The 17,752-nt window shown below is 33.0% G+C and overlaps 1 protein-coding gene across 3 annotated transcripts in view; it reads right to left on the bottom strand.

Moving 5' to 3' along the window:
• The window catches only part of SRBD1 (S1 RNA binding domain 1), a 280,304-nt gene that overhangs the window by 112,566 nt on the left and 149,986 nt on the right, over positions 1–17,752 (bottom strand). For all 3 annotated transcript variants that reach the window (XR_013164245.1, XM_077134136.1, XM_077134138.1), the window contains exon 15: positions 7,637–7,728. Coding sequence is in view for 2 of the 3 variants with exons in the window: in XM_077134136.1 (XP_076990251.1) it covers positions 7,637–7,728 (92 nt within the window). In the remaining variant the exon portion in view is untranslated. The remainder of the gene's footprint in view (positions 1–7,636; positions 7,729–17,752) is intronic.

A 17,752-nucleotide genomic window follows, 5' to 3' on the forward strand; every position in this document is an offset into this window, starting at 1 on the left:
AGATGGCAATTAATATTTTAAAATTTTAACTTATGTGTGAGACTAAAGCAAAAAATGTTTATTTGGTACAAAATTCATATTTTGACTAGTACAGTTCCTAATATAACTTATGTGGACAGCTTAATTGAACACCATAAGTACATGGAACTTGAGTAGGGCATGAGATTTTGTAGGTTTGTCCAGAATGATGCCCCAATAAATCCCAGAGTGATTTGAACAGTGAGTAAAAGAGTATTTGCAAAGTTACCTTGGGGGAATGGTGAGAAAGGGAGAAAATTCAACTTTCCCAAATGAAGAATTCTTGATATTCTCACAAGCAGTGGGGACAACCAAAGCAAAAGGCTGAGTACCCAATCTTGGGGTCTGTTCATATGAAATTTAACCCCACAAAGGATAGGTCAAGCCTACTTAAAATTAGGCCTAAGGACTCTTTTTCCAAGAGAACCTCTTTTGTTGCTCAGATGTGGCCTCCCTTTTCAGCCAACACAACAAGCAAACTCACTGCCCTTTCCCTGTCTATGTGGGACATGACTGCCAGGGGTGTGGACCTTCCTGGCAACGTGGGACAGAAATCCTAGAATGAGTTGGGACTCAGCATCAAGGGATTGAGAAAACCTTCTTGACCAAAAGGGGGAAGAGAGAAATGAGATAAAATAAAGTGTCAGTGCCTGAGAGATCCCAAAAAGATTAGAGAGATTATCCTGGAGGTTATTCTTATGCATTAAACAGATATCACCTTTTTAGTTAAGGCATAACAGAGAGGCTGGAGGGAACTGCCTGAAAACGTAGAGCTGTGTTCCAGTAGCTGTGGTTCTTGAAGATGATTATATAATGATATAGCTTTCACAGTGTGACTGTGTGATTGTGAAAACCTTGTGTCTGATGCTCCTTTTATCTACCTTATTGACAGATGAGTACAATATAGGCATAAAAATAAATAATAGGGGGAACAAATGTTAAAATAAATTTAGTAGATTGAAATGCTAGTGATCAATGAAAAGGAGGGGTAAGGGGTATGGTATGTATGAATTTTTTTCTGTTGTCTTTTTATTTCTTTTTCTGAATTGATGCAAATGTTCTAAGAAATGATCATGATGATGAATATGCAACTATATGATGATATTGTAAATTCCTGATTATATATGTAGAACGGAATGATCATTTGTTAAGAATGTTTGTGTTTGTTATATTTTTTTAAAAATTTAAAAATGAATAAGAAAAAAAGAATAAATATACAAATATAAAAAATTCACATGTGCACTAAAAAGGCTGAATTTTATTGCATATAAATTATACTTCTATAAATATGCCATATATATTAAAATTATATTAAAATATAATATATTATATTATAATTAAAAATATGATATATATTTAATATTATATATATATATATATATAATATATATATATATATAAAATATATATATAAAAGTCCATACAGGGGGTGTGAGGGTAGTTCAGTGGTAGAATTTTCACCTGCCATGCAGGAGACCCGAGTTTGATTTCTGGCCCGTGCACTTCCCAAACAAACAAAACAAAGAAACCAACAAAACTAATAAAACAAAAAATTCAACAAATGGTGCTGCAATAACAGGATACTCACACGGAAAAAGAATGAAATGTGACCCCGCCATATAGCATATGAAAAATAAATAAATAGAATGAAAATAAAGTACAAAGGCCATGCAAAATCTTGTTAGTGAATTTTCAGAATGGCTTTATTCATAATGGCCAAACAAGTAAAAACAACCCAGTGATCATGGATAAACAAAAACAGAATATTTTGTTTATTCTAATAGTCTATAAAAATAGAATATTTGGAAATAAAAGGGAATGAATTCTTGGGCGGTGCCCTTGTGGCTCAGTGGCAGAATTCTTGTCTGTTACAATCCTCCTCTTTAAATAACATATATACATAAAAACAATAAATTTCAAAGTACATCACAGCAATTAGTTGTAGAACAGATTTCAAAGTTCGAAATGGGTTACAATTCCACAATTTTAGGTTTTTATTTCTAGCTGCTCTAAGGTACGGGGGCTAAAAGAAATATCAGTATAATGATTCAACACTCATATTCATTTGTTAAACCCAACCTTCTCTGTATAACTTCACCATCATCATCTTTCTCCCATTCTTTAGGGGTATTTGAGACACGCTCATTTCATGTTGGAAGGGGCTGTTGATAATGTGGGATGGGGGATAGAACTAGTTGATATTGTGTAAGGGCTGGCTCCTTTGCATTTCAGAACGTATTTGGCCCAGGGACCTATTTGGAGGTTGTAGGAAAGTTACCTTAGTGCATGGTACCTTCACAGAATCTTATATAATGCCCTAGATATTCTTTAGGATTGGAAGGAATGGTTTTGGTTGGGGTTTGGCAAGTTATAATAGCTAGCAATGTCTAACTGAATCTTGCATAAGAGTGACCTCCAGAGAAGCCTCTCGACTCTATATGAACTCTCAGCCACTGGCACTTTATTTGCTATACTTCTTTTCCCCTTTTTGTCAGGATGGCACTGTTGATCCCATGGGGCCAGGGCCGGGTTCATCCCTGGGAGTCATCTCTCACGTTGCCAGGGAGACTTTCATCCCTGGATGTCATGACCCATGTACTGGGGAGGGCAATGGTTTCACTTGCAGAGTTGGGCTTAGAAAGAGAAAGGCCATATCTGAGCAACAAAAGAGATCCTCCAGGACTTGTACATTTTTAAAGGGTAAATTTGATGGTATTAAAATTGTATCTCAATAAAATTGTGTGTTTTTAAGTGGTAGTACGCCCAAATGTATTTAAATACTGACTATTTTATCCACATATGATATCACAATTTACTATACCACTGCTACTATTTGGATATTAAAACTTTATCAGAAATGAGGTTTCCAAACATTTTCTTCCATTCTGTAGGATGTCTTTTTACTTTCTTGATAAAGGCCTTGGATGTACAAAAAAATTTTTAATTTTGATGAATTCCCACATCTATCATTTCTTATGCTGCTGGTGCTTTGGATGCAAAGTCTAAAAAACAATTGCCTAACATGTGGTCCTAAAGATGTTTCCCTATGTTTTCTTCTAGGAGTTTTCTAGTTTTAGTTCTTATATTTAGGTCTTTAATCTATTTTGAGTTAATTTTTTGTAAACGATGTGAGGTAGGGGTCTACCTTCAATTTTTTTTTTTTTTTTTTTTTTTTGCAAATGGATATCCAGTATTCCCAGCACCATTTGTTAAAGAGACTACTCTTTCCCCATTAGATGGACTTGGTACCCTTGTCAAAGATTAACTTGGTCAAAGGTGTGAGGGTTTATTTCTGAATTTTCAATTTCATTCATCACTCTATATGTCCATCTTTGTGCCAGTACCATGCTATTTTGAGAACCACAGTTGTGTAATACATTTTAAAATCAGTAAGTATGAGTCCTCAAATTTTGTCCATCTTTTTCAAGGTGGTTTTGGCTATTTAAGGCCACTTACCCTTCTATATAAATTTAATAACTGACTGGCTTTTCCATTTCTGTGATGAAAGTTACTGGAATTTTCATTGGGATTGCAATGAATCTATATATTGTTTTGGGTAGAATTGACATTTAAACAGTATTTAATCTTCTAATTCATGAGCACAAATGTTCTTCTATTTACTTAAATCTTCTTTAATTTCTTTCAGCAATGTTTGGTAGTTTTCCATATACAAGTCTTTTACACCCTTGGTTAAATTTATTCCTAGATATTTAATTCTTTTACTTGTTATGGAAAATGGAATTTTTTTCTTGACTTCTTCAGAGTGTTCATTACCACTGTATAGAAAGACAACTGATTTCTGCATGTTCATATTGTATACTGTCATTTTGCTGAACTTAGCAAAGTTTATTAGCTCTAGTAGGCATTATTGGATTTTCTAGGATTCTCTATGCATAGGATCATGTCTTCTACAAATAGGTAGAGTTTTACTTCTTCCTTTCCTATTTAGATGCCTAAGTATAATGTTAACCATGGGTTTTTGTGTATACACCTATGATCATTTTAAGGGTGTTAACTTCTATTCCTGTTTTCTAAATGCTTTTTTACCAGGAAGTGGTGCTGAGTTTTGACTGCCTTTTCTGCTTCAATTGAGATGATTATGCAGCTGTTCTGTTTTTACCCTCATTCAATTAATGTGATATATTACATTAACTGATTTTCTTATGCTGAACCAGCCTTGCTTACCTAGGGATAAATCCCACTTGAACATGGTGTAAAATTTTTTTAATGTGATGTTGGATTAGGTTTGCCAGTATTCTGTTGAGGATTTTTGCGTCTACATTCATGAGGGATATTGGTCTATAATTTTCTTTTGAGATATATTTATCTTGCTTTGGGATTAGGGTGATGTTAGCTTCACGGAGAATGAATTAAGAAGTGTTCCCTCTCTTCAATTTTTTGGAAGAGTTTGAGCAGGATTGGTGTTAATTCTTCCTGGAATCTGGGTGTAATTCACCAGTGAAGTCATCTGGTGCTGTGCTTTTCTTTGTTGGGAGGTTTTTCACGATTGATTCAGTTTCTTTACTTGTTATTGGTCAGTTGAGATCTTCTATTTCTACTTGAGTCAGTCGCAGGCAATTTTTGTGCTTTTAGGAATTTTTCCATTTCAACTGGGTTATCTAATTTGTTGGTATACAATTTTATCATAGTATCTTCCTATAATTCTTTTTATCTCTGTGAGGTTAGTAGTAATGTTTCCCTATTCATCTCATCTATCTTTGCGCTAGTCTTTACTTCTTTCCTTCTAGTTGCTTTGGGTATACTTTTCTCTTTCTTTTCTAGTTCCTCCAGGTATCAGGTTAGTTTCATGATTTGAGCTCTGTTTTTTAATTAATGAAAGCATTTAGAGTTCTAAATTTCTCTCTGAGCATTGCTTTACTATGTGCTATACATTCAGATGTTTTGTGTTTTTGTTTTCATTCATGTCACAGTATTTCCTGATTTACCCTGAGATTTCTTCTTTGAACTATTAATTGTTAAAGAGTGTGTTTTTTAAGTTCCATGTATTTGTGGAATTTCCAGTCCCCCTGTTATTGATCTCTAGTTTCATTCCATTGTGGTCAGAGAAAATGCTTTGGATAATTTTTTAATCTTTTAAAAGTTATTGGCACTTTTTTTGTGGCCTAACATCAGTCTATTATGGAGACTGCTTCATGTGCACTTGAGAAGAATATATACCCTGCTATATTGGGGTGCAGTATTCTGTATGTTTCTGTTACATCTAGTTCATTAAAGTACTGTTCAAGTTCTCTGTTTGCTTATTGAGTTTTTTGTCTAGATGGTCTATCCCTTGATGAAAATGGTGTATTGAAGTCTCCAACTACTATTACAGTGTTTCTTTCTTTCTTCAGTGTTTTCAATGTTTGCCTCATTTATTTTGGGGGTACTATGGTTAGGTGCATAAATATTTATGATTGTTATTTCTTATTGGTGGATTGAGCCTTTCATTAATATATAATATCCCTCTTTGATTCTTATAACAGTTTTTTACTTAATGTCTATTTCGTCCAAGTGGAAAAGAAGCATATATAAGCATGATTTCTGTTTCCAATGATATGATAAACTGGCTAGAAAGATGCAGTAATATAAGGACCATTTTTTATATATGGTTAAAACTTGTGTGAATGCTGAAGTTTTGTTACACGTGATATAGTAAATTTATGGAGGGTTGCAAGGTAAATCTCACACTTGCGAGTAGATCAGTTCTCAAATGAAATATAAAGTCATCTTGGGTATCAATAATAGGAAAGAGAAAGATATCCAATGAGAAACAAGAATTGAAAAGGAAGAAGACCCTAGATGACTAAGATTGAAGACTCTGAGCTTCTTTTAATATTTCTCTACAGAACCAGAATTTGAAGACTCAAAATGTCTAAGTAGATGCTTTGAATTTATATGGTCATTGTCACCTGGGAGCAAGCTGAGACACAGAAGGACAGCATTCCTGCAATGAATCACAAACTGAAGATAAAATCAGACTTTGAAATCAGAGCAATCAGGATCAAACACTGAATCCCCTTTTCATTATCTTTTTAATAATATCTCATTATTATCTTTTATTTCCATAGCCTTGTTGTTATATTATAGTCTTATCTCATCTATAATACTGTGATAGTTATATACCCGCACTTGTTCCAGTGATAAAGAGGAAACAGCAGCGCTCTGAGGAGTGGGAGATCAAAGGGATGTCCACTTTACAAATAATATGCTCCGACTATTTTTTCTATACCCCATTGGAATATTCTCTTTTAAGCAATCTGGGAGGTAGGGGGGAATTGAAATTTTATAAAGAAAAGTATCTTTTTATTTTAGAAGTTAGGTACACAAGTATTATATCATATTTACTGGCTGTGTGGCCTCTTTAAGCCTCAGTTTCCTCATCTTTAAGGTGGGAATAAAAACAGAACTCATAGAGCAGTTGTGAGGATTAAGTAAGATGATGCATTTACTATAATGTTTAATATAAATAGTTATAGCGGCTCCCATGATGATCATTATGCTTGCTTCTCCTACCTTTATTACTATTGTCATTATAAGGCAAGTACCCAAAGAGCACACATAAGGAGGCAGAGGTCACAGTCAGTTGATGTGAAAGGGAAGAGCTTCACAGAAGAAGCAAGATTTTAAACTGAGATTTGAATTTGAGAAGCCAGTTATTTTACACAGATTTTGTCATGAATGACTGAAGAAAAACTATAAACTCCTTCGAATGTGAAGAAAGAAGTTTTTAGCTTTAGATTAATGTGAAAATGTTCAAACATACACCTTAGGACATAGATTTCAAGAAGAAACAAGGAAATCTGATGAGTATATTTAAGAAAAATACCTACCCATTACACAGAAAACCACTCTTATCAGATCTAATATTTTGCTGATGATATTAACTACTTTCATTACATGTATCAAAGCATCTTAATTTCTTCACATACAAGATTTTAACTATCCCACACATCACAGAAATTAAAGCAATTGGATATAATTTAAACCAAAGCAGGCTGTTTTAAGCAACACACTATCAAATGACTGCCCCTGTTAGCAAGAAAAGAGAAATGGATCACTTGACTAACATTTAGTAATAAACTGAAAGCCTAGATATGTAAAAACACTTGCGATGCAACTATTTCTACCTTTTAAAATATATTACTTTTTTTTTTTTTTACAGGCACCGGGAAAAAATATATTACTTTTTGCCAAGAAAAATCTAAGAAATATTTTGTAATAATAAGAGATCTTTATTATTCTTACTATTAAACTCTGGCATTTAAATTTTTGGGGGCGGGGGGCAGTCCAGGAATCAAACCCGGGTCTCCCACATAGAAGGCAAGCATTCTACCTCCAAACCACCTGTGCACCCTGGCATTTAATTTTAACTAAAGTTTTTATTGGACTAATTTTTTACTGTACTCCAGAATACTCTACAGCATTCTTTAAAAACAATACAGTACTCTTTCTCTTCTCTTCCATAACTCTAATTATTACCGCAATCGATCACTTTCTAAAAACGCCAATTGTTACTCATGTGACATATCTTTTCAATTTTCTTGGATTTTAAAAATAATTGCCATGTTATCTAAAATATCAAACTCCTATGTTTTTGTGATGACCCATTGTTTTTTACCTGCACTTCTCAAATTAGGGTCCAATCCTGGCATCTCTTTATTAGCTTCAGGGCTGACACTGTAGATTGATGCTCCTGCTTCACTGACGATACTGAGAAGAAAGAAAAGAGACTATTACATTTCAAAATTTCTACCTGGTCAAAGATAACAAATGAATGAAATTAGGAATTACAAGAAAAGAGAGAGCTGGGTAGAGTGCTCTCTTCATATATCCCAATGATACATATAACATCTAATTTTTCTTTAGTATAGTATGATTAAGCAACGTTTGTTTCTTCAAATAGAAAATACACTGGCTGAAATCCATGATGAATTCATTCAGTTGTTTTCTCTGTCACTGGTAACAAGTACTGGCTAAACACTAATGACTCACATATGAATTAATCATTCTAAAGTATCTTGGAAAGCACACAGACATATATGTAGATATGTGGATATACACAAAAATCATAGCCATAAACACTGCCATTATTGTTACCTGGTTATAATTAACAACAACTTAAAAAGGAAAAGGATCATCAGACAGGATGTCATCCACTTCTTTTCAGAAGGGTCTGAAACCTGGTTTTAGTGGACTTGAAGCAAGTATTCAACCATTTCATTTCATCATTTCTTCACTCAAAACATCATACAAACCATCCTCTTCCTTTCTTCTTTGGCTCCAAATCACACCGGAAACACTCTCTTGCAGCTGACATTTGTATGGTGGTTGACATTTGTACAAGTTATCAAATATTTTCAAGTTGCAGATCTTCTTTATGACATATCAAAGAAATATCATCTACCTTTAGTATACACTCTATTACATCACCATCTAGGTGACTTAATATAATCCATTTTTAAAAACCTGTCTTCTCTGCTTCTCAATATTTACTACAATTACATGCAACAAGTTAAGTGGATAACTTTTAACTTATCGTCTCATTTTAACAATCAAACACTAATAAGTAAAATGTGGAAAAGTTAGTTTCCCCTGCCTTTGGAGAACTCTTCATCAAGTATTGATAACAACTATAAGTTACCAAGACTACAAGAATAATGAAAACATTAATCTGGGGGAGGCAAAGATTCATACTTTTTTCAACTAAAATCTACTATTCTAAATTTCATAATAGTAAAAATGAATTTTTTTAACCCAAAAACCAGGCTTTTCATTTGTGCCTCATCAACACCATCATCATGATATAAGAAGAGATAATGTTTACTGAGTGCATATTATATATAAAGCACAAAACAAGCAATTTACAGATATTACCTCATTTAATTCTTTTATGGAGTAGGTTTTATTTTACAGATAAGCAACATGCTTGAGGTCATACAGCTGGATAAGCAACTGAGTTGGATCTGAGCCCCAGCCTGCTTGCTCCCAAAGCCTGGGCACTTCAACAGCAAAAGCACAAATACCTTCTGAATAGCTGCACAACCTTTCTCATTAAAATGAGAACCCAGATTTTTTGTGCCAAACAACAAATGCAATATCTTCTCAGGAAAAAACTATTTTCTTAATCAACAGATCCCTAAGAACTCATTTCTCTCTTCCATGACCTTTACCTTTATATCAAAGGGTAAAAAAAGTTTTATTTTCTTATGTATCTAATGTAGAATCTAAAGCATATAGAAAGTCAAATATGTTCTGTAATTTCAGAGACCTTTAAACTTAAAAGGTAATTACGCTTTTCCCCAAAATAAGATTTAGATTATGGCTATCTTTTAGTATATTAAGAACATGTATTGTCAAATAAAACTAGACAAACTGAAAAAAAAACTCTTAGTGTATTATAATAATACGATGCTAAATGTTAAAACCAATATACCAGAAGTGGTTTTTGAGTTCTATTAAAGTACTGCTTCCTAACGTCGTCCATGGATATCTGAGCAAGGAGAAGGATTAGAAAAATCTTAAAACTGTATGTAAAATGTTTGTGCTTATGTATTTTTTCCCCAGGAAAGGGGCTATAGCTTTTCTTGATTATTTAAAGAAATCCATGACCCCCCAAAAAGGTTAAGAAACTCCACCCCAATGTAAGGATATTTTGGTTACCAGCACAAAAAAAATTCAGTTTCAAAATGCAAATCAACACTCAATCTAAGAAAACCTTTTCTTTAAAACCTACGAAATGCAAGCTGGACTTATTATTAAGAGAGAAAGTATTTTTTTTAATCTCACCACAAACTTATTTCCTATCATTTACAGAAGGCTCCAAAGTTATAACTATTTAAGCAAAAGAAATTTAAATGGTAAATAAAAATTCTAATCAACTGTGACTTAGCAGTTAGGTACCTGAGAATTTGCAGGGTGACTCACTGTCTTTTAGAGGTAATAATTCTCAATAGACTGAGGGAAACTGTTGCAAAGAAAAACACTCAGATAATAAATATTCCTCCAAATACCATACTGCCACTTCTTTTAAACAGAGGAATACAAAACAGATGTGACACATGGCACCCAAAGATTTTAGATTAACATTAATATTAAATCAATACAAAATGTAGTAAATTCATATGCTTTAGTTATTGGATAGCATGGGTTCAATAAACAGATCAGTACTAAGCATAGATCAGAAAGCTTAAATAATCTAAATGAGCAGAAAAATCTCAACGGTGATTACTTCAAAATAAAACACAGAAAGACCTAAGAAGCATACGTGGCAAGAATTAAATGAAACAAATCAAACTGAGTGGTGGTTTTTTCCAGGAGAAGTTGCTAAGAACAAAAGTTATAATATCCAAAAATCTTTTTTTAATTCCTATTTGGTGTTCAAGTATAGACGTTCCACAGAAAGTATGGTCTATTTTATAAGCCACTTACTTATAAATTATGCCAATTATCTCTAAAATATTTTGAAGAAAGTAAAAATTAACTTTGCACAAAATTTAGTATTTAATGAATTATTAGGCGTTATATTTCACAAGACAAATTTCTCTCAGGTGTAAACAAATTAGGCTCATATCTTAGCAATTTGATTATTTTATGTATTTTGCCATAAAGGAGACAAGACCATGAGCAAAATTTATTATTTGGAAAAAAATTTTACTGTCAACAGTTCTAAATCAACTAAGGATTCAAGATTATTATTATTACACTAATCTGTGGCCCCTTCAAACTGCTACACTTCAGACAAACACCTAAGGTGATACATAAGATATCTCAAGTTTTAAACATAGAAAAGTACATTTCAGAAGCTATCATTAGACGTATATAATATCAAATTTATATGTTACTGTGCTAGCTCTCTAGAAATAAATCAGTAATTTAAACATTTTATCTCCTTCAGCAGTATTTAGGGTCTTTCAAAGTCTTTTTATTAAAAAAAAGTATACACACTATCTAAAAAATGAAAAATCCACATTTACTTTCAAGTTCACTAATTTTTTTATAGAAATCCTCAAAGCTAGAAGTGCTAAATTTTATTATCCCAATTAAAATTCAGTGATGTAACTTATATAAATCTGATCATTTATAAGTCAATTTGTTTTTTTAAAGATAAATGTTGAAATGATAGAATGTATCCTTTCATAGTTCACAAGTCTCTTCTACCATGACAGATTATAAGTTGATGAATTTTTTAAAACTAGGTTTGCAAGTAGTTTTCTTAGAGCAATTGTAAGTAAGAGGTAATTTCTGTTACCAAATTGAGATATGGGGGGTGAGGGGGGTGGCAAAGAGGGGAGGCCTGAAAATTCTTTTAATGAGAAAGGAATATTAGCATGTTTGTTTGTTTGTTTTTTGTCACTGGGCTTATAACAGTGTTCACATTTATTGAGAAGGTTGCATGAGTCTTTTCATAGAGAAGGACTGTATGAGTCCCTTCTCCTTCTTACCCAAAAATGAAAATAGCTTTACTGTTTTTTTTTTCTGATTTAAAAATAAATTATAAGGCAGGCCACAGTGGCTCAGTAGGCAGAGTTCTCACCTGCCATGCTGGAGACCCAGGTTCGATTCCTGTAGCCTGCCCATGTAAAAAAATAATAATAATAATAAATAAATAAATTACATGCCTGGGTTCGATGCCCAGAGCCTATCCATGTAAAAAAGAAACAAAACAAAACAAAATGTCTAGATAAAAAATAACTTAAAAAAAAAAAAGCTTAAAATTTCCTAGAACACAATAAAATGCTACCTTTCAAAAATAAATAAATTACATGTTTCCTTAGGGTAACAGGATAATTTAATTCATAGGTAATTTACTTAAATAAAAATGAAGTTATTTAGTAAGACAGAAAAATCAGCCAGGATATATTTCCTAAATTCTGATTAAAACAGGCAGATTAATATTTGAAAATTTTTTTACAAAGTATACTACAATTCTTCAAGCTCTATCACTATCTATCACCTTTTCCTCTTTCTGCCTATCAAAACATGTATGTACTAAACAGCAACTATGCTGAATGCCTAGCTCATTTTGCCAAAGTTTAAAAATAATTTATCTAAAAGATTTTTCCAATTTTTCAGATTGAGAAACACAAATGGAGAGAGGTTAAATAACGTGTCCTTAAGCTTCTCAACACGGAACAGAAGAGCTAAAAAGTTAACCAAGAAGATTTTAATTCTTTCTTCTATATATGAGATAACCTGTTCTAAAGTATGAAAGGTTGACTGTTTGTATTTTAGGAATAGGACACAGGGCCTAAATCAAACTGCCATAAACAAAACTCTAGGATTTAATGTTGAAAAGATAAGGCTTATTTGTAAGAAAATGTCAAAGTAATTTTAAATTCCTTTATTTAGTGATGAACTGCCATTTCAGGTAGTTTAATGGGAACCATATCTAATCACTTTAAAAACTTAAGTAGCCTGGTATGAGAAGGATACAGGGAAATAAGCAAAATCATATACTCTTAAATGAATTCTTGGATGATGATTTGAAATATAATTTTAATATTTATTAAAAGTCTTAGAAATGTGATTTTTCTCTATACCAGGTATTATATTTTTAATTTATATGAAATAAAATTTAAAATACACAAAAATATTAAATAACTGTTCACCTTAACAGCTATAACAGAAAAAAAACAATGCCATCAAAATCCCTATCACTAAAGAGTTCATAAAATTGAAAAACATGCTGTCATAAAAATTTGTTGCAAAATATTTTGATCTCCTGTAAAAAATCATGATATATTAAGTGAATAAGCTGTTTACAAACTATGCATGATATGTGAAAAACTTTGAGATTTTTAAAGTGCTCATATACATACAAAAAAACACTAAAAGCTTTATGTAATAATCACAATATTTATTTATAATCAGAAAAAGTTGTGAAAATTAAGCTAACTAGCCAGGAAATCTTATATTAGATAATGGCTACCATTTAAAAAATTTACCAAACCTTCTTTCAAAGTTATTCTGAATTTAAGCTGAATAAGTATTTAATTTGTTGGTAATAACCTCTAAAAAAAGCCTCTAAATGATTTTGAACTATAACTTATGATTGTGTATGACAACAGCAAAGAAAGCTGGTGAAACAGAAAAGTCAAGAGTAAGTTCTCAATTTGTACATACAAGCCAGATAAGAAGCAAATGCATGATGAAAAATTCTACAAGAAAGTATATATTATATATCTTTCGATTTTACTTAAACCCTGGCCTCCTGAACCCTTCTCCCAGGTAATCCTTCATGATCACCATGCACAACGAGCTCACTTTCCACAATATAAAACATGTGAGATAGTATTCCAGGAAAGCAGCATTTGTGAAACAAAACACTAAGGGCAAAACATGATCAAGGAAAAAAGAGAGAAAGAGAGACAGAATACACAACCTCGTTATTTTGATGGTTATCAAAAGTAGTTTACACTTAGGTATGTAACACTAGCACCACCTGGTGGAAGACTCGTTAGAAGCCGTTATTCTACTATTACAGCAAAAAAAGAATGTTCTAAGCTATTTTTCAAGTATGAGAGCATTTTTCAAAGAGACCAACTCTAGCAATGCAATAGTTACCACACAGAGGACCCACAACAAGCCCGGGAGAACTTAGAAAGGCTCCTATCAGGGGTTCAGAGTGTACTACCAGATGGTTATCCTATCACATCTTACCCACAGAGCAATATTTCCACAGAACAAAAATATTTCACACTGCTCACCATAACAGTCATAACTGTTCCCTGGGTTACTTTTCCTTCAGTGTCCCATACTAAGTTTGACAAAAAGAACATTTTCCAACCACAAAAGAAACCTAGAAAAAGCAGACTCAAATTAGCAACTACCAAACTTAAGTTTGGGATTTGGGGTTCTTCAAAGTACTAGTTATATAGAAATGTTCCTTACTTTCTATGGCATAAACAAAATGATAACAGTATCCAAACTGAGAATCTGATTCTGCTACTTCCCATCACAGGCCTATGTCCATGTGTTCACAATGAGATTTTGAGCTGCTACAAAGTGCCACAATGTGTCAAAACACTACATTTATATCACTTCTGTGTTGTCAGTGGGCCATTCAATGGCAGATAGAACAGGTGCATCATCAAACACCATCACCGGGGTAAGGAAATTTTTTAAAAAATCAAGAAATGGAAGGACAATGAAGACAGAGAGCTTGTCTCCTACTTTTAAGTCCCTGCCCTGAGGTGGAAGCAATTTTTGACAAAAAAAATAGCACCAGCAGAAATCATCAAAGGTTCTCCACCACACTCTAATAATTATTCTTTCTCCCTTTTCTTCACTTTCTGCCTTTCTTTTTTAAAATCTCCCTCTTTTCTGCCTTTTTCCCTTATTTATGCCTGAGACCAACATGAAGTTGTTGCAAAAGCACTGCACAGTATCATGAAGACAACACATGTAAAAGCAGCTACAGAACCAACCATAAGGCCTGGTGCAAAGAGTGATGTTAGATTAGGCAAAGAGCAAGTGCCTGTGGATCCTAGAGAGAAACAGGCCAAAACAAAGAGCACTAACTGTATGAAGCAGCATTGTAAACATTTCATGTTCATTACTAATAAGATACAAAAACTAAGAGGGAAGGAACTAAAACTGATCTAACTTTACAAGAAAACGTTCTGTGGTCAACATTTTGAATGTATTAATTTTAAAAACATGATGCGCCAACTCATCTGCATCCATCCCACATCCAAAGTGCATTTCTCCCAATCCTTGCAGTTAATTCCAAAATTGTCTCAATTTTTTATGTACTCAATTTGTACTTACTCATATAATGACAGATTATCTGTATTTATTATTCTTGTTCAACTCCAGTTCTATGCACATATACAGATATAAATGAGAACTGCATAGAGAGCTGTTAGCAATAAAGTTTCCGCACAAAGATTTGCTTCATTTAGTCTTCTTTTCTACTCTTCCTATTTTTTTTTATGCTTAAAAAATATCCATGAGGGGCGGTGACGGTGGCTCAGTGGCAGAATTCTTGCCTGCCATGCCGGAGACCTGGGTTCAATTTCCGGTGCCTGCCCATGCAAAAAAAAAAAAATCCATGGGAATTTTTTCAATGCAAATATGAGGAATAAAGATTACATGGTAGAATTATTTAGAATGAGACTATGTAAAATATTTTTCTGCTTTATTATCCATCCTATAAGAGAAGTCTGAAGTCAGAATTCAGAATTACTAATTTAGATTATAAAATATTATATTTTGCTTTTTAAAAATGTCAATTATTCTATTTTTAAAAATATATGCCCAATAAAATAATGCCAATATTAAAAGTTTTAAGAACACACATACAAAAAAAGGGAAAGAGAAAAGGAGAAGCTTAAAAAAATTAGAGAGGGAGACAGACACAAAGATACATTTTCCCAGCAACTAACAGCTCAATCCTACGCCTATATCTGAGTAAAATTTTGGAAATAACAATGATTTGTGTTCTTCTAAATAGTACTTTTTGTATGTTGACAACCTCAGTGAACTAAAGTAGACGACACAGGTTCATTGGTTTTCATATCCTGTTATCCATTTCTCCTTTTCTCTCTCCCCTCTACCTTTGTTCCTCTTTCCAAAACTTCTGCTTCCCTCTGAAGTGAACTCATACCTCAAAAGAGGTCATCAACCATTCTTCAGGGCACGCCCACCTTTGTCAAAGGAGGTCCAATCTACAAACGTGATCGAACAACACTGACCAATCAGCACCCTCTAGTTCGGATCACACCAATCCCTACTCTGGAGCAGCCTCAAACTCTAGAGTTTCTTTTAGCTACCCAGATACTACTGAAAAATCCTGAAAGCATATGCCATGTGCAAGACCATAATTCTAGACCAATCCTTTTTCTAAGCACGGCTTTTAAAGTACACCAAACAGATGGAAGGAGAAAATGAGTTGCTTGGTTCAGCTAGCTGCTCCATTTACTCCTTTAACTACAGTCAGATCTTTACTTTGTTGCAATTACCACACATTTCTGGCTCTGCTACCTTACACCATGTAAATATTTAAGAGAAATAATTCCTTTCAAAGATCTAAACTTCCACTGTTGTTATGGCAAATGAACGTGTTCATGCTATGTTCATTAACAGCAAACCTAAAAGAACACAGGAATTGGCAAACGTGTGGTACACAAACATCATAATCATAAAGCTTCTTGTAGGGACATATCAAGAGTATGAAAGGCCAATTTTCTTTTTACTCCTACTGCCCTATAATTTTCTTTAACTCTACTAGAACAACCCTTAATTCAAATCTTTCCTATAACTTTAAACAGGGTATATTCAAAGTTCATATTGAATATGTAGTTTTCATAAACTATAAAAAGCTACCTATGTCTACATGCTTGATTCTCCTTATATTCCTTGATTCTAGAAAAAAGAGTTCTCAAACTTGAGTGTGCTGCCCCTACCCCCAGACCCCACTCAGTTTCCACTTCATTGGGGCTGGGAATTTACATTTTTAACAAATTTTCTGGTGATGCTGATACTGCTGGTCTTGGGGTCACACATTTTGCTTTAAGGTTTAAGGTATAACTTACATTCCATAAAATGTACTCATTTAGTGTATAATTCAGTGACTTTCAGTAAATGTTGTACAGTCATCACCACAGTTCAATTTTAGAACATTAAAAGATCTTTCATGCCCATTTGCAGTGGCCTCATTCCAGTTCTATGTATTTTCCTTTTCTGGACAGTCATACAAATGGAATCATACAGCAGGTGGTCTTTTGTGTCTAGGTTCTTCACTTAGCAAAATGTTTTTGCGATTCATCCAAGTTGTAGCATCAGTATTTCCTTTTCATTGTTGAATAACAGTATTCCACTGTTATGGATATACCACGTTTTGTTTATCCAATGGTTTTATGAATAATGCTGCTGCAAACATTCAGATACAAATCTCTGCATGGATATGTTTTCATTTCTCTTGCACAGATTCCCAGGAGTTGAAATATAGAATTGTATAGTAAATATAGGTGTAACTTTTTAAGAAACTGCCTAGGTGTTTCTTAAAATAAAAAAATATAATATATATAAAATAAAAAATATATAAATCCTATATTTTCTTAAGTATGTTTCATACTTAATGAAACTTTAACAAAGTGGCTGTACCATTCTATATTCTCACCAGCAATGAATGAGGATTCAGTTTGTTCACACCATCATCAATACTTATTATTGTCTACCTTTTTTATTACAGCCATTCCAGTGAGTATGAAGTGGTATTCACTTGTTTAATTTACATTTCTTTAATCACTAATGATGCTATCTATTCAATGTATTTACTGGCCTTTACTATATCTACTTTGGTGAAATATCTATTCACATGTTTTGACCATTTTTAAATTGGCTTGTCTGTCTCCTTGTAATTGAGTTACAATTATTTTTCATATAGTCTAAATACAAGTCCTTTAAAGACAAATACTTTATCAGATCCACGGGTTGCAAATATTCTCTCCTAGCTTTTGCGTGTCTTTTATTTTTAGAATGGTAACTTTTGAAACACAAAAGTTTTAATTTTTGTTAAGTCTGGTACTACACTTGGAGAATCACTACTGAAAGCCTCAAAGACTCAAAACAAATACCACACCCTTGAAAAATGTGAAAAGTTAGTGGTTTCCCATGTATATAATATGTAAGTTTCATTCATAATATCTTTTTTGTTTTAGCAATGCTACCAAAACTATCATCATAAATATATTAACTCTCTCTAGGATGAAGAGAGGATTTGCAGTTGGCT

The sequence above is a fragment of the Tamandua tetradactyla genome, chromosome 17, assembly GCF_023851605.1.
Source record: "Tamandua tetradactyla isolate mTamTet1 chromosome 17, mTamTet1.pri, whole genome shotgun sequence".
Taxonomy (NCBI): Eukaryota; Metazoa; Chordata; class Mammalia; order Pilosa; family Myrmecophagidae; genus Tamandua; species Tamandua tetradactyla.